We start from the raw sequence: 18670 nt of genomic DNA, 5'->3' as shown, positions 1-18670 counted from the left end.
GTATACAGTAAAACACTAACTGACTAATGTGACTCTTGCCCACGCTATGACTTTCAGTTTATGTTCTCTTTATCTTTTTAAAAACCTTTTTTCCCCCTCTTTTATCTGTTCTTGTGCTTTTATGACTGCTGTAACTGCCGGGGACAGAATGTCCCTCGTGGGATCAATAAGAGGCAGCCATACAGTAGCTGAATGCTTAGTGAGCAGTACGAGGCCCTTTTCCACCAAAATGGAACTTTGGTTTTAGTACTGGTTCTGTGCTAGATAAGCACCCACCTACATGGGAGTAGTTTGAACTTGACCCCAGGAGGGGAGAATGTTTTTATTTTTTAACCTTTATTAGATTATTTTGCAGTTTTTTTTTACAATGACCTAAGGCCTAACCCCTAAAAATGAGTTATTTAGGACAGCAGCGCATGCGCGCATGTGCACACACACACACACACACACACACACACACACACACACACACCTGTCCAAACTGATTTCTGAAGCAAAGTTAGAAAACTGCGCAAATATGGGTTTTCCACCCGTGGGTCGCGACCAAATTATTTTGGGGAGTCCCAGGAAAATTAAAATTTGACATGTTTCATGGCAGGGGACTCAATTAAATTCTGCTTACCAGAATCTCATGTGCCAATTTCATTAAAACATATAATGTGACGGTTTCATTAAAAATAGCTGGAGATGTTATCAGCTCCCTTGTGTGAAAATGTGTCAATTGTCTGCCAAGCCAAGACCGCGTCCAAATCAGTTTCTTCTGAAATATTCAGATGATTCTACGCAAATAGCTCTGATGACTGACAGTGATGACCCGAACCAGCTTGTAGAATGGTGTGACAAATATAATCTGATTATCAACACTAAGAAAACTGAGTAAATTATATTTGGTCCTGCTCCCGGTGATAAGACACCACCGGTGACAATCCATGGTTCAGCTATTGAACAAGTCCCACCTTACAAATATCTGTGGGTGATGATAGACGCCACCTTATCATGGTCATCTCATATTGACAATAGAGGATACAGCAGCATATGTACTCCCTACACCGACTTAGATCGTTTGGTGCTAGCAGTCAGATCTTGTCTCTTTTCTGTACGTCTGTTGTTCAAACTGTGATGTTGTACTGTAGCACAGCCTATCAACGGTATATAAGAACAAACGGTATAGCCAAATTAAGATCTGCGCTAAAATAGTTGGTAGGCCAGTTGAGATTAAAGAAGCCCAGACCAAGAGCATGCTTAGACTGGCGAAGAGCATCTCCTCTGACCCCTTACATGTTTTAAATGATGAATATCAACTGTTGCCCTCCATGAGGCGGTTTAGAGTCCCTACATTTAGGAAAAACAGACTAAAGAACTCGTTTGTACTCGTTTGCTTCTAAACCTAAATCGCTAAACCAGTGGATATGTTCTCGTTCCTGATTGTTTCTGTGATTTTGGTCCTGTAATGTCTACCATTTTGTAATGTATGTCTATGTCTTGTCTGTTTCTTGAACGGTGACGTCATGGACGCAAAACAAATTTCAGTGTAAGTTGTATCGTATCAGTTTTCTGAAAATCCTATGTTTCTATATTAGTGGTTTCATGTCAAGGACCCCAGAGATTCTATGAAATTGGCAGCCGACCCCCATGTAAACATATGTTGTTCCAAGGACTCCCCAGAAGCCAAGTTTTGAGTTAAAAACGTTAAAGCATATATATTCAAAGATTTGCACCACATTTTCAGGATTAAAAAATAAATAGCAGACCTACAAGCTCGTATGAGCTTGTAGGTCTGCTATTTTTCAATAGCTAAAGTATAACACAATGCTTAGAACACCAAGAGGGGTTCCCGTCCAGAATGGTTCAGTGACATCAATATGTTTATGAATCATTAATCCTCTCCATGATGACTGCCTTGACTGCCTCATTAACGTACGTGCGGTGCAGGCATCACTCACCCACCACAGCACTCACAGCAGTGAGCAGTTTTCACCTAGGCTACATGGCGTGCACTGCGCACGAATGGGTAAAATTAATATAGTATCCTACAACCGCATTCCATTCATGGCGATTTAACTGTGATGTGCCAGGTACTGTTGCCTTGGTGCGTGCGTGCACGTGTGCATGGACATGACAGCCAGACAAGCGAGGCGAGAGGGAAACAGACCTGTAGGGTAGGCCTACAGCTGTTATTTAATTCATGCAGGTGTTCGTTCTATTTATTTAAGATGCAACACACCAGTTGGGCTGGCAAGTTGCGTGTTTGTGCGTGCATGCATGCGCGTGTGTGTGAGGGGGGGGGGGGTTTGAGGCGGGCAGCAAAGCAAGCGGGGGAAACTTTTTTATTGGCTTTATTGGGGGTGGGGGGGGGGGGGGTGTCCTTGATATATAGTATATAGATTGAAACACAGACACTGGGGAGCCAGCTGGTTGAAATAAGAAGTGGAAACGTATAGAAATCACACACGCATCCCATACATATACTGTATTTTCACAGTCTCTGACGTGCATTCACCACCCAGCTGAGCATGAAACCCAGGCTGTGGTTAGATAACATGGTCTATGCTGTGCTGCATGTGCTGGGGGGACAAGACATGCCACTTTGAATTCCTCATGATACATTAGCTGGAAGCCATGGAAGACATTTTGGGTCCAACTGAGGATTGACGAAGCCGAAGGACAATTTAGAAAACCCATTATTTGTTTGTTTTCGCGACTGCCCGTGCGAAAGTAAATGGGCGTGTGTACTAATAAAGTGTGTGTGTGTGTGTGTGTGTGAGTGAGTGTGTGTGTGAGTGAGTGTGTGTGTGTGTGAGAGAGAGAAATGGATGATTAAAAAAATGAATATAAACGTGATGGATGACTGTGGATTATAACACTAAAGTGTATTACCACATTAATCATCAATCAAGATAATCTTAAATTTATATTAATAATACGTTTAAACATAATTAAGACATTCTTTAATTTCAATAATTTTAAAAAATCAACTAAAAGATCAACTGAAAAATGCATTTTGTGGGGATAAAATAGTAAAACCTCTAATGCATGAAACTATTGTATAATTCTATACATCCATATATGTAATGTGTAATAATCGTGAAACAGGTTTTTTCCTCTACAATCATCACGTTTTTTTGATTTTGAGCATCTGCCGATACCATTTTTTCCCGATATTCCCGATATTTATACTAACAGTGATTTTACAATATAAATGGGGGTCCCAGAGACAGAAATGCCATTAAATTGGCCTAACCCTAAATGGTGGGGGGAGAATCTATATGAGACTAATTAAATAGAGCGACAGAGAGAGAGAGAGGAGTGTGTGTGTGGGTGTGTGTGCGTCAATTTAACAAAGGTGCAGACGATCAGAAATCAGCAGAGAGTGATCGACGTTTGCACTACTCTGTCGAATTGAAGTGGACTTTTTTTTCTCCCTAGAAATAAAAACGTCTGGGTTTCCTAGGCTACTGAGAAAGAGACAGGACGTGTCACGTGACAGCGGGCTGTCAAACAAAGTACATCTGTCAACGAGGGAGATAGAGGTAGAGCGTTGTCTCCAATCACATCCTGTCAAACTGTCCATCGTCTCAGATCGGTTCAAAAATATGTTCTATTTTGACGGTGAAACATACTTCTCATCTTTTTGAAGTAGTTTTAAATGAGCATGCATGCACTTAATTTGAACTGGTTTAGAGCAAATCCCCTTATTTCAACGTATTCAATTATGTATGTTCTGTATAGTTATTTGAAGTTGGTAAATGGCAAGACATTGAGTATCCAGTTCTGTGCGGGTGAGAAAATAAGAAAATAATAATTATGATAACCTAATGCATGAAAACGTTATAATTAACTTATCAAAACGTTGCAGCCTGCAGTCCTGCCTCATTTGCCATTCTAATGCGTTAAATGGAGTCATTTTACACATGCATTAAACACTTCTCAATCAGTTATGAAAAATTACATTTCCGTTAGCCGTTACTCATTCCTATGCCCGTGTGCCGGGAAGGGATAGATTTGCTAGTATTGGAGTCTGTATAGGCGGACTAATATAATCAGAGCACAGCCAATGTGGTCTCAGCAACCTGAGGAAGTGAACGATTGCAAAGCTGGATACAATTCATTACCTTGATAAATCCTTCATCAATACTGTGTAGGCACATATAGCGACGTCATGCTGTACTGCTGCAGACAGATAAAAATCATCCCGACCCCTCTTGAGACTATAAAAAATGCTTGCATCGTCAAAACCTCAGTGCACTGTTAACAGAGATTGAACAAGGGCAAGGAAGGTGGGAGGAGAGGAGAGGAGGGGGAAAAGGAGAAGTGTTCTATAGCAGGTTAATTGGGAGCTTCATTGTGCTACCAGTATAGAATGGAGATGTCTTGTTTAAGCCATTCTGGACAGGAACCCCTTTTGGTGATTTAAATCATTACGTTATACTTTAGCTATTGAAAAATAGCAGATCTACAAGCTCACAGAAAAATCGTGAAAATGTGGCGCAAACCTTTGAATATATATTCTTTCAGGGTGAACATTTTTAACTAAAATCTTTGCTTCTGGAAGGTCCCTGGAACAACATATATTTCTGGGGGTCCTTGACATGGAAATGTTTGAGAACCACTGACATAGAAACATGGCTTTTTTAGAAAACTGTCAGGATTTAGAAGACTTTTGTAGAATGGTCCTCCGGTCTAAATGTGTTAATGAAGAAGAGGCTGGCCTGGTAATAACTCTAGACAGAAATATGGAGTGTTAACTCAATTATTTTTTACACGAGAGTTTAAAGCCACAGTCTGTAACTTTTAATTAATAAAACGTTAATTTATATAATCTGTATGGTATGTACAATTTACAATTTAGGCATTTTAGCAGACTCTTAATCCAGAGCAATTTACAGTGAGCAAGGAAAACCCTAGTTATAACAGCTGGCCTGTTCTGACATCACAATGCTGTTCTGACATCTGCATAGACTCCATATTTGGGCATGCCATATATGGGCATAAAAGGGACACAGACATAACTAGAACTGCACTCTGTCGAGTGCCTACTTGCTTGTTGCACACAAGTAGGCCATAAATGGCCTACTAGTGCGCAAGCAGAGCGAGCAAGTACTGTCGACCGCTACAAAATGTCAAATCTCAGCTTCTCTGTGAAAGAACGTTTTAAATATTAATTATTAGGTTTAGCTATTTGCTACGTACCTAGTTTTTGGAGGTAAAAAAGTAGTAACGTAATGTTATAATTAATACGGATGAGTGACGGCTTTCGATGGTGACGTACATGTCGATCAGTGTCGGGTGGATTAAAGGAAATGCCTATACTGTATGTATATTTAATTTGTAAGTTGATTAGCGGTATAATGTGGTTACTTTGCGTATGCCCCGTTTGATGCATATGTATCAGACTTCCCTCTCCAGAGCAACATTAGTGACTTCCTCCTGGGGGATCCCGAGACGTTCCAAGGCCAGTGAGTTGATGTGTTTCCTCACAACTGCGCCTTGGTCTGCCCCGGGGTCTCGTGCCTCGAGGACCTCCCTAGGGAGACACCCGAGAGGCATCCTAACCAGATGCCCCAAACTACCTAAGCTGGCTCCTTTCCAGGCGAAGATGCAGCGACTCCACTCCGAGTCTCTCTCGTGTCACTGAACTTCTCACCCTATCTCTAAGGGAGATGCCATACTTGGTATACAGTATGGCCTGAAGCTCATAATATGCTCAATATGTCTCTCTGTCCAAGTGGGGATTTCCCTCTTGGAAAAGCGGTAGAACTTTGTTGTCCCATGTGAGTGTACGGATTGCAGCTTTAAGTTAAGTTAACAACCCGCTGTTGGATCTCCCTGGGTATGAACATTCTGTACAGCGTACACTAAGAACATGTGCTTTACAGTATCCACGTAGATTTACAGCTCTAGCGTTATGACCACATGCTGCGTTTGGATCTGTCTTTGATCAATCATTCATTTGAACCCATGTCAGGGCAGGAGCTGGAACAGAACAGGAGTGCAACCAAGAGGGGCTTTTATTTGAGGGAAACTAATAAATGATGAATTAGTTTCTCTACTAGGCACCTTTTTTCCTGGAGTTAAAAAAAAATACTCAAGCAGGTGTTGGGAGAAACATGTAGCAGCTGTGTAGCAGCTGTGCTTTATTAGCCTACTTAAGCTGTTCTGTTGGTCGTTCAGTTTATAACAAACTCCTGTTTATAATAATAATAACTAGAAAAGTCGCAATTTACAAAAATTGCAAAGTGTGGTTGCTAATTAGAAAATGTCTATAATGCTTGAATAGTTTGGTCTTCTGCTCCTGCAAGGGCATTTGTCTTTATAAACGATTGTAAAACATATTGGCTACGTAAACAAGTTAGGTAGGTTACTTGAAGAAAAACAATAAAAAGTGTGACAATAACTATATTCTGGTTGCCCTTTGGGGCCCTTTGGGCAACCACACTAATACTAATTATAATAATAGACTGCAGAGTGACAACAGGCCTTTCAGCTGAGAGTCAAGCACATGAACTTAGCCAATGTTTTATTTAGCAACGAGTACCTTTTAAACCTTTACCCACATGTAAATGTACCCATTTGTAAACCAAACTAACAGGAGGGCATAATACAGCCCCCAGTGAGCTGGATGGCAGGTGTTATGTAGTCTGAGGTTAACAGGAGGCCAGGCAGGACGGAGGATCCATGAATCTACAAATATGATCCTTTGAAGTCCTCCAGAGAGGGAGGGGGGGGGGGGGGGGAGAGAGAGAGAGAGAGGGAGAGGGAGAGAGAGGGAGGGAGAGAGAGGGAGGGAGGGAGAGAGAGAGAGAGAGAGAGAGAGAGAGAGAGAGAGAGAGAGAGAGAGCACAAAGTCACCCCTTTTCAACGGAGTGGGTAAAACCATACCTCTATTAATATAAGTTAATTATTTTATGATAACCTTCCACAGCAGTATACATAATGCATAATTTGCATATTTAAATATACAATTTCAGAAATGTGTAATACAATAAATCACTGTCTTCGTATCACTGTCTTCGTGTAAGTAATCAACTGGGGAAGTTTCATGGCGATGATAACTATTAACCTTAAACATTACTTCCAATTCCTGCTATGGACTGTATGACAGTTTTTATAGAATTGTATTTTATATTGAAAAGAGGAGACTTTCTCGTTAAGTGCATATCTCTCTCCCCTCCCTCTCCTGCTCTGGTGCACCAGTAAGAGATTATATTAGCTCCTGCATGAATTGTTAAATCTATCCTTTTAACCTTTTGCCGCAGGACAGAGTATCGCAAAGAGCATTCACTAAGAATCACTATACGAGAACAATGCAGAACAGATTCTGCACGCACGCACGCGCGCACACGCACACGCACACCTCCAAGCCATATGTTGGCCTCCTTCTTTATCATGATAACTCTCACATCACATCTTTATCACCATATCTTATCTAAATACATTGCGTCCGTAGTGCTGTTGTATGTTAACCCCCACCGCCTTCATTACATGGAACTTCATGTGGTGTTCTTCCATCACGTGCATAACATACGTCATCATGTCTTATTCTTCATCATATCATACTGAAATCCCATAAGAGGGCCCAAATAGCAGATCTACAAGCTCTGAACGTGCATGTCGCAGCGCGACGCGTTGTGAGCTTGCAGATCTTCTATTTTCGGGGCGCAGCCATGCACTATTTATCTACTGGAGATGCAGTGTAACAACATAGATTTCAAAAAACTAATTAGTTCAAAATTCTGCGTTCAAGTTCAGGAGACTTTGGAGAAAAAAACAATTCTCCTGAATGCTGCCTTCTGAAAAAGAAGAAACGTACTCTGTTCTATCTGGAACAGGAATGTTTGTAGCAAGGTACAACAACACATACTGTACATAAGACTATGGCCGTATGGAGCAAACATAACAGATACTGCTATCATTTTTCCCAATCTACAGTATAATACAGAGTTTTGCAGTATGGATGTTTCACAGTAGTGTTGTTTTTGGCAGCACATTTTTATTTTAGTTTTAGTCCGAGTCTCTTGAATAGTTTTCATTTACTTTTAGTCACAGTGTGTATTATCGGACTTCAAAGCATGAACAGCACAGACAAGTAGAAAAAGACACAAAAGCAGCTTGATTAAACAATCATTTTACTTGAAATTACTGAAATTACTGTAAGGTATAGCTGGGAAGCAGCATATCGTTGCTGTCGGGAGGAAACCTTAAGTCCATTTTCGAGGTTTTTGATTTTTTTTCATAAATCGATAGCATATTATGCTATACAATGATGCAATCGAAACTCTCAGTGCTGCCAGTGCAGTGAGTGCACACACTGGGAAGTGGGAACAATTACAAACAAAACATGACAGGTCAAGTAACTGCAGTGATTATTAGCTGCTGCCAACTAGTGGTAAGTGGATGTACAGAATGAGGCCGAATAAGGCTGATTGGAAGGCTGCGATGCAATGCAATATTACTACTACTACTACTATTTATATTTTTTTGGGAGGCCCCTGGAGGGTCGAGGCCTGTTTCAATTGAAACGATGCGGAAACATACTGTATATATGGCCGCCACTGTGTAGTACAGTACCACATGCTTTGATGTCTGACTGTGTCCCGGGTTCAATTCCGAGCCCAGCGGCACATTTGCTGTCACACACTCTCTACTGTGCTATCGATTAGAAAATCCCCCAAAATATCTTAAAAAAATACTTAATGTGGAAACGATTATGATAGAATTAGCATTCTGTCTTTCCGTTTAAATTCAGATATGTTATTCAGTATTTTCTTTTTTATATATTTGTTTTTGTAATTCATTCGTACATTTATTGCATCTGTCCTTCCCTCCTTTCATTATTTGTGTGTGTTCCCTTTTTTTAATCTTTTCCACTCACCTACTCCTTTGTGCAGGTTTGACATCCTGCTGTGTTGTATAATTGTCTGATTGTGGCATAATTGCGGCTGCATGTGTTAAGTCATTATGAATCGTATAGGCTTCGTAGCAGTGGCGTGTGTCTGTGTTTAGGGAGCCAATACTACACAACCTGTGTGTGTGTGTGCGTGTGCGTGTGCGTGTGCGTGTGCGTGTGCGTGTGTGTGTGTGTGTGTGTGTGTGTCAGTGTGTGTGTGTGTGCGTGTGTGCATGTGTGTGCGTGTGTGTATGTGTGTGCGTGCGTGCGACGAGCCACTTTGTGTCTGTGTGGATGCATAAATACCAGTGCAAATCTGTCAGTGTGCACGCTGTGCACGTGTACAGTAGCTGTGTGTGTGTGTGTTTAGCCTGTTTGCATAATCTGTGTGTGCGTGAAATCATTCATGATGGCTTGTTGTCATTTAATGTCTTCCTGTTTCGTTCCTCTCCGGCTCAGCTGAGAAGGCGTCTAAAATCATCTGACAACCTACATTTCTCACTGAGATACTATAAGCCGTGGGCCAATTTCTTTCTACTGTAAAGCATTACACGGCGCGCCAGAATATAATAGCAATGGCTAATTTAAGAATTGTAGCTTGCAACATGCCGCTTTGTATACAATAACTATATTGCTATAAAAGTTAATAAATAAAGATGTGTGTGGTATAACTGCACGTGTAATCAAATGTAACCTGGTTTGACTGAGAACCTGCTTTGCGCAACCTCCAGCTTTTCATCAGACGAGAAACACTTGAGTTAATAAAAATGAGTTAATAGCACAGGTAGACTCTTCACATACTAGAGCATGTCTGAAATAAGTGTCAGAGCTGAAATCGACATGTAAATATGAAATAAATGCTGTTTCTCTGTAAGACATTACTCTATAAGCCATATCTCCAAAACTGGTGGGTCAAACTGAACAACCAATATGTCAATTTGACATATTGACAGCCCCTCAGTCAAATTTGGCCACAGGTGCAGATAGAAAGGTGCAGATTCGCCCAAACCATCAACTGACATTAACTCAAGACGATTTGCAGTGTTGATCAGGGTTACAATATGGAATCTTGAACACTGCTTCAAAACACTTTATAATTTCAAGAATCCCCATTTGAAAGGGAAGTTCCATGAGATATGGGACTACTTTTATTCATATGCACAATCTATGTAAAGCGCCTTGGATAAAAAGCGCTATATAAATGCACCGTTTACCATTTATTTTATTTAGCTGTTTTTAACACTTTCACACTCCCTCCATCGTCCTCCCTCCCTAGCGACATTCCTCCATCCTCCTCCCTCCACTGAGTCTTTGTAACCTCAAGGGTCCAATCTCTCCCCAGAACAGCTGTTTCTAGTGTAAACTAACGGGAGGTCTATAAGGTGTCATGTGGGAGTCCCAGATGGGCGATGCGCAGTTGAGTGGACACTGTGAAGGTGAACAGAGGAGACGGTCTCTCACAGCAACACCTGTCTGGACAGGTGGACACCCCAACAACACAGGAAGCAACAGAGAAAGGGAGAGGGAGAGAGGGAGGGGGAGAGAGAAAGAGAGAGAGAGAGAGGGGGGGGGAGGGGGAGAGACGAGGAGGGTAGAGAGGAGGAGGAGGGGAGGGAGAGAGAGAGCGGGGGGGAGGGAGATGAGAGAGGAGGAAGAGAGAGAACGAGACAATGAGATGTTGAGGGAACACGATGGTTCATTAGCATCATTATTGTGTCTGTGTGTGTGTGGGTGTGTGTGTGTGTGTGTGTGCACACGCACGTGTGTGCGTTTATTTATGAAGTTGTACTGTATGCTTCTGGCAGAGTGTGTACAAGAGCACAGATACATCAGAGTCCTATAATAATCTACAGTAAAGAGCCTATTAGACTTCAGGTCTAATGGCTTTTGACAACGCAGCCTCTTTCATCATCCACATTAAAGCTATAATGACTGCTACTGTCCTCCAATCAAAGCCTTCCTCGTGGGCCCAGGAGAGATTGTGACCTCCCTGTTTGATTACCATCAAATAAATGAAGACGCGCTTCCTCCACAGACATTGTCTGAGGAGACCTGGTGTTTACATTGTATGGTCATGATTAAATAACCTCATTAGTGAGATAATTGGGGGCTGAAGTCATGGGAGATATTGTTGTTGCGGTCGGGCAGAACTAGAAGCCTCCATTATTTCAACTTTCTTTCCCCTGTAAATTAATTATGCCCTATATTTCGTCACACAAAAGTATAGCAAAAAACAGCCGCTCTACGAGCTCACAAGGCGTGGCATTGCAACACGTTATGATTAGTGATGCACGATTAATCAGTAGCATAATAATTTTGAAGTGAAAATTATTATGTGCGTCACTCTGTATACATATTGAACCACTGAAAAGTATTAACAATAATATATCAGTTTTGGACATACAAGTTTTCCACCCTCCAGCCAGTGGCAATATGCACGTAGACTCAGTACAAGTAGCTCAGGGGCAACAGACACATCATTCACTTTCACAACCTCTCAGTTATCGCCAGGAGAGCCAGTGTTAAAGTGGCAATCTGTCATTTTCATATCCCCATGGCCCTAAAGTCACAACTGCTGCAACAACTGCTACTGCTACCTTCAGGAAGGAGATATGGTGTACCAGCATACAATAAGGTCAGACTAAAGAGAGCCTTTGTCCACCAGTCGACATTGAGGCTTAAATTGAGTTGTAGTAGCCATGGGGTAATATAGACGGTGGACATTGCTCTTGTCTTCATGTCTTTATGTACGTAATATTGTTTTGTTCTTTGTGCTATGTGTCATGTGTGTACCGGTATATGTTTTCTGCATACTTGGTCGCAAGACAAATTTCAGTGTGAACTGACAATAAACTACTATCATAATAGAACCGAGACCTGCATGGGACCTGGCCCTCTCGCACGGTTGGGACACCAAACTTATATCTCTCTTCCAAGACGGAATGTGTATGAGCTTGAGGCAGTACTACTACTTGTCAAGCAGTATACTGTAGGTGTCCTACCCGTCAATAGAAGAGCAGATCAGGGGTGCATGGGCAACTTTATTTTTTATTATTTAATATATTTTTAATCCCATGATTTTGTAACCCATTTTTCACCCCTGTGTCAATCATCTAATGTGATCCTGGGCTCTACACAAGGCCTCCACCAACCTAGTCCCCATATATGGGGGACAAGGGGAGAGCAACGGACTTGAACTCATGCTTCCTTCATGCCTGAGTGTCCAAGTTGCTCCTTTACACCTGACAGGGGGGAGTATCCCTGGTTGGATGTAGCGCGTGGAAGGAACACGTTATTCCAACCAGTTCCTTTCCCCTCCATCAGACGCCCCTGGCCAGGGGGAGGCAGTTTAGTGACCAGCATTACTGCATGTTTTTTGTGAGGGTACCTACCCTGCATGGGCAACTTTGACGATGGAGAGAGCCACTATATTTCCACATGCACTCACTCCAGAGGGCCACATTGCATATTACTGTCGTGGCAAAATTAGCAGATCTACAAGCTCAAAACACGTCACAGTGCGACCAGTTTTGAGCTTGTAGATCGGCTATTTTTGCCCTATTTGAATTGAAATCCAGAATCTACTCTCTACCATAGAGATAGGTTAAATATATATTATATATATAAGTTCAAGATAGCTGCTTTAAAAGGCCAACATATTGTCCATATTCACCCCCCCCCCCCCCCATTACTTTCTTCTTTACGTTCTTTACAGATTGCTCTCACAAAAACAAAACGATGCTCATGAGACCATTGCTTTTTTTTGGGAACCTTGGAGCCTAATACCAAATACACTGTGTCCACATTATAGGAGCTGACGGTAGGCACGTGCAGAGAGTGTTAGAGAGGCAGGGGCTGAAATCCCCTCAGAGGGCACTTTGAGAGCTTGTAGTTAAGCTATTTTCGGGCCGCAACCCAGCACTCTTTAGCTAGTGGAGATGCGGTGTAATGACATGGATTTATAAACAAATTTGTTCAACGCAAAATGATACGTTCCAAGTTCAGGAGACTTGTCTTGAATGCTGCCTTCCGTTATGGCATGGAAAGGAGAGGGAGGGCATTTGCATTTCTTCCACTATAGTAAACGCTGCATTTGTGGTCTGGAAAGGGCAGTTCTACAGACGGGTAAAAGGGCAGGGGCTGAAGCCCCCTTTGATATCTATGTGTGCACGTCCCTGGTTGTATCACAGACCCACCCTCATTAAAAGGGGAGGGGAGAGGAGAGGAGGGGAGAGGAGAGGGCAGGAGAGAGGAGAGGACTATAGGAGAGGAGATGCATCATTTGGCAGGAAGTGATGACACAGCACATCCATCTGTGTGGCAGGTACATGCTGCTACTCCTCACTGTGCAGAGGACGCACATGCACGCGCACATGCACACACACACACACACACACACACACATACACACACGCACACGCACACACACACACACACACACAAGCGCCCACGCGCGCACACACAATGGTAGAATACTCAACCTGGTGACTCAAACAGCCATCGGCATGTACTGTAAGTGCAGAGGTGAGCCGTCTAGAAGAGCATTTCTCTGTATACGCTGTTACTGTATTTACGTTCATGATAAATGTTTGTGTATCCAAGCACACATTTGTCCTTGCACCCCTGTGTTCGTCTGTCCGTCTGCTTTTCCTCCTGTACAGCACGTGTTGTTGTTTTTTGACAGCACATTTTGATTTTAGTTTTAGTCATAGTCTCTTGAATTGTTTTAATTTAGTTTTAGTCACATTTTAGACCCCTGGAAGGTTTTAGTCTAGTTTTTCTCGAATAAATATAAGATTTTAGTCGACTAAATGTACAGTTGATTTAGTCGAACGAAATGTAAGAAAATAAGAAGAAAAACCATGGGATGATGCAATGTGATGTAATCAATGATATCTACTGTACTCTCCGCCGCTGTTTTTCTACCAAAATATGTCTTTGATTAATGATTAGTGCATGCTTCTCATCTCTGATTAGTGCATGCTTCTCATCTCTGATTAGTGCATGCTTCTCATCTCTGTGATTAGTGCATGCTTCTCATCTCTGTGATTAGTGCATGCTTCTCATTTCTGTTCAAAAGTTCAAAATGTGTACGAAATTTATTGAAAATTGCAAATCTACAAGCTCCCAATGTGTTGCCTTGCGATGCATTGTAAGCTATTTTCAAATGGCCGAAATGTATAGGGTGGAAGTTGTTTTCTAATCAAAATACTCAAGTAAAGTACAAATACCTCCAAATTGTACTTAAGTGAAAGTACTTACAGTAGTTACAGTACTTTCCACCACTGTTGTGTACTATAACAGAAGGGGATGTCATGCATGTCCATTTCACAGTGATATTCTCACAGTGTTGACAGGGGATGAAAGCCTAGGGCTATAATTTTGTAGTTTGTTTTCTAGCAGGCTGCATTTAGTACACATTGATGCCACCAACAACACAGCTGCATGCTATTACAATTAATACTGGTTATACTGTCTTTGTTGGCACTTTAAGCACAACTAATGGTTTGTGTGGTTCGCTCCACACGTCCCAAACTCTTCTCCCTTCTGGCTCCAAAACTATGGAATGCACTTTATAGTATAGTATAGTATAGTTTAGTTTATATGTATAGTTTCATTATATGGAGATTCCACTGTTACGTTCTTAGCTTACGCATGTTTCATGATAACTACTTTGTGTGATGTATTGCCATGCTTTTTGTTCTTGCTTAATGTAAATCGCTCTGGATTAAGAGTGTCTGCTAAATGCCTAAATTGTTCTAAATGTAATAACACCCATTCTAGAATTGTAGAACTATAGAAGATGAACAACCAAATTTGCCTCAGGATTCATGTCCCTTTCTTTAACTGTGAGCATGTAAAAATGGACCCACATTTATACCCATGAGGATCCATTTGTACCATTTTCAATTTCTCTCACACTGTGTGTGTGTGTGTGTGTGTGTGTGTGTGTGTGTGTGTGTGTGTGTGTGTGTGTGTGTGTGTGTGTGTGTGTGTGTGTGTGTGTGTGTGTGTGTGTGTGTGTGTGTGTGTGTGTGTGTGTGTGTGTGTGTGTGTGTGTGTGTGTGTGTGCGTGCGTGCGTGCGTGCGTGCGTGCGTGCGCGTGCGTGTGCTTATGATGACCTCACACCACTAGGAATGCAGTAACCAGTAACACACACAGCAACACTGAACCAGTGAGTCAGATATGCATGAACGTATAATGCATGTACTGTATTTATTACAGCACAGCATTTTCGGATTTGAATGTGCACACACACACACACACACACACACACACACACACACACACACACACTCACTCACTCACTCACTCACTCACTCACTCACTCACACACACACACACACGATTTACAGCCTGAACAGTAAATAACATGAATATAATGCGAGGCGGTCAGGGAGAGGAGAGCAGAGAGAAGATAGATGGAGAGGAGAGGAGAGGAGAGGAGATAGGAGGAGGGAAAGAGAGAAGGAATAGGAGGGAGGCAGAGAGGAGAGGAGAGGAGGATGGTGCAATAATGAAGGCAATAAAAGGGAACCCATTTCCCCAGATCTGATCTATGATCAGCAGTGTGTGTGTGTGTGTGTGTGTGTGTGTGTGTGTGTGTGATGGAGATAAAAGGTAGATGAAGAGGAGGAAAAGTAGAAAGAAAGAGTGCTGAGCTCACATCCCTGAGTCACATCATCCAATCTCTCTCGCACGCACGCACAGTGAAGGAAAAAACATAACTACTCCCACACAGATACAAATGTTGAATAACAATGTGCAATTATAAATCAAACACATATTTTCCATTAAACGGTTTTGTCATGAACAGGATTTTATGGGACTACTGCGACAGCCATGGCTCACATACTCATCATGCTCGCACGTACTCACACGCACACGCACACACACACACACACACACACACACACACACACACACACACACACACACACACACACTTTCTAATCACTAATAATGCGCTATATCTGTCATGGGTTCAACACAGAATTCCTTACTGTTAGTGTAAGGTACTTACTGTGTTTGTTTTAATGGTTCTATTCGCCTTAATATTTTGTTGTGTTGGTGGTGTGTCATAATAAGAGAACATTCTGTGAAAAGAGTAGATCTGTACAAGCTCAGGAAAACAGTCATGGTGTAATATTTTGTGAGCTTGTAGATTGGCTTTTTCAGCATAGACATTTGGTGCACAAATAACCAAGTAGTTGGGGTTGTTTTGCGAAATCTGCAAAATAAATTCTTACCACTAGCTCTCTTCACAAGAAATGTGTTCATAAAGGTGTCTATCACCTCGATTTGTAACAAGGCAACTCCCTTGGGAAACTTTCTGTCAGCTGCTGAAAGTTGGGGTACCATTCCCTGGTTTCTCCTTAATCGAGGGTAGCTACTGCATGATCACCCCGGCTGGATCACCCGAGTGAGGGGTATGATGTTGGAAGACCCGAAACCCTGATGACCTTAATTGGGATACATCACTGAGGAAACGTCCCAGGTCCATCCATGCGATGTTTTTTAGTTCTTAGTTGTTCTATTCATAGTGACTCATAGGAATAGACTATGTGACAACCGGGAATAGTCTGGTGACCACCCGAGAGATGGTTGACAGCCGGAATGTAGACGGCACCCGCGTGAGCAGTTTGGGTTAGCGCCCCAGCCTGTGTTCGCCATGAGGGGGAAGCCCCAAAAACCCACGTGAGGCCTTAGGGCCATGCATAGCCTGGCTAATAAGCCAGACTGATTCGGTCTGGCTTATTAACCAGGCTAGGCCATTCAAGCCACAAGTGGAGCCTAGCTGCCGGTGGAGCCTGCAGAATCCAGAGTCAAACTGAGGGGGTTTCTTGGGCTAAACAATTTGGAAAAAGTGGCTATGGACGTTTTTTGCCCAAGGTTTTTTGTGCAACACAAATGCTTGCAATGGATTCAGAATCATGAACACGCCCTATAGTTTGACCCCTCACATGCTACTTAAAGCAGAATGACATGTACATTTTGCCTGCATACAGGTTGTTAATGGTACCCTAAAATAAAACTTCTGGGAAGTCAGATTAATGGTACCCCAGCTTTCAGCAGCTGTCACAAAGTTTCCCAAGGGAGTTGGCTTGGAAGAAATTGAGAGGTGAAAGTAGACACGTACCTTCATGAACACATTTTGTGGAGCAAGCTAATGGTAAGAAGACATTTTACAGATTGGTCACAAATTTCGCTAACTATAGCCTAAAGGAGCTGACCAAGTATAGACATGACATCTCTAGTACTGTGTATGGGCTGGTTAACATATCTAGTGCTGTAGAGGCTGGTTAACATATCTAGTACTGTGTATGTGCTGGTTAACACATCTCTAGTACTGTGTATGTGCTGGTTAACATATCTAGTACTGTGTATGTGCTGGTTAACACATCTCTAGTACTGTGTATGGGCTGGTTAACATATCTAGTGCTGTAGAGGCTGGTTAACACATCTCTAGTACTGTGTATGTGCTGGTTAACACATCTCTAGTACTGTGTATGTGCTGGTTAACACATCTCTAGTACTGTGTATGGGCTGGTTAACACATCTCTAGTACTGTGTAGAGGCTGGTTAACACATCTCTAGTGCTGTGTAGAGGCTGTGTACAACAGCTCTAAGGTATATTAATGACGTAGTAAAATGTTGAAAATGAGTGGAATTCCCCTTTAACACATCTCAGAGTGCATACAGTACATCCTCTCCTGAATTGAATCCACATGGACCTGTTCATTTGGGTCACTTTTTACATAGTGCTTAGGATTTGACTGTTTAAGGTCAAATTATGAACTAAAGAAACTAAAACTAAACACCCTCTCTCTCTCTCTCTCTCTCTCTCTCTCTCTCTCTCTCTCTCTTTTCTCTCTCTCTCTCTCTCTGAAAGTCAGACTGTATCAGCTGTACTTACCGGAGTTCCTCTGGCTTCCTCCGTGCGTTGCTCGTGGGGACGTGGACATCTGAAACCCCGACAGCAGCTCCTCACAAGCTAACCGAGGTGGGTCGTGACTCACGGAGACGAGCTACCGTAGTAGTATACCTAATTAAGAAAACACTATAGTCCGATCACAGCAATGTCTGGTTGTCACGCATCACATCACCCTTTTCCCCTTCTCCTCTCTCTCTCTCTCTGTCTGTCTGTCTCTGTGATTCTCTCTCACTACTCTGTACACATGCTGCGCTCTCTCTCACTACTCTGTACACATGCTGCGCTCTCTCTCACTACTCTGTACACATGCTGCGCTCGCATTGAAGATGCCCCGCACACAACGACGCTCGCCCACGACGCATCGTCAGATCATCCACTCCACACGCGGATGCTTGTGCCGCACTCGCAGGTCGAGTGTGGATGGATGTGGGGGAGAGAGAGAGAGAGAGAGAGAGAGAGAGATGAGGGGGGGTTGGAACGTACCATTGGCTGTTGTGGGATGAGGGGGGGGGGGCTTGACTGGGTACCCGAGAGGAGAGGATGAAGCAGGGAGAAGGAGGAGGATGGGGGGGGGGGTGACCATGGGGGGAAGGGAAGTGAGGAGCCTGGAAGATTGTGTTAGTGTGTGTGTGCGTGCGGGGGGGGTGTGTGTGTGTGTCTCTTTGTTTATGACCCATGAACATTTGCATGTGGTCCTCTCTTACTGTTGAACAGGTACAGTATGCATGAGGTACGCATAAAAGGACACACAAATATATACACTCACTCACACTCAAGATTAAGAGACACACTCGCACGCATACTCAAGATTAATTTATCAAATCAACACGGTCAAAAAGACAAGCAA

General features: G+C 42.6%; 1 protein-coding gene across 1 annotated transcript in view; it reads right to left on the bottom strand.

The window, feature by feature from the left end:
• dtnbp1b (dystrobrevin binding protein 1b) overlaps positions 1-17876 on the bottom strand; it is a gene marked incomplete at its 3' end in the record, with an annotated part of 40719 nt that extends 22843 nt beyond the window's left edge. Inside the window, exon 1 of the mRNA XM_080787158.1 lies at positions 17806-17876. Within this exon, the coding sequence (XP_080643284.1) occupies positions 17806-17854 (49 nt within the window). The 5' untranslated portion in view covers positions 17855-17876. The remainder of the gene's footprint in view (positions 1-17805) is intronic.
• Between the last annotated feature and the right edge of the window lie 794 nt (positions 17877-18670).

The sequence above is a fragment of the Protomyctophum bolini genome, assembly GCF_963924005.1.
Source record: "Protomyctophum bolini genome assembly, chromosome: 17".
Lineage (NCBI taxonomy): Eukaryota > Metazoa > Chordata > Actinopteri > Myctophiformes > Myctophidae > Protomyctophum > Protomyctophum bolini.
Note: the sequence above shows the minus strand (reverse complement) of the source record. Positions and strands in the feature narration are given on the sequence as shown.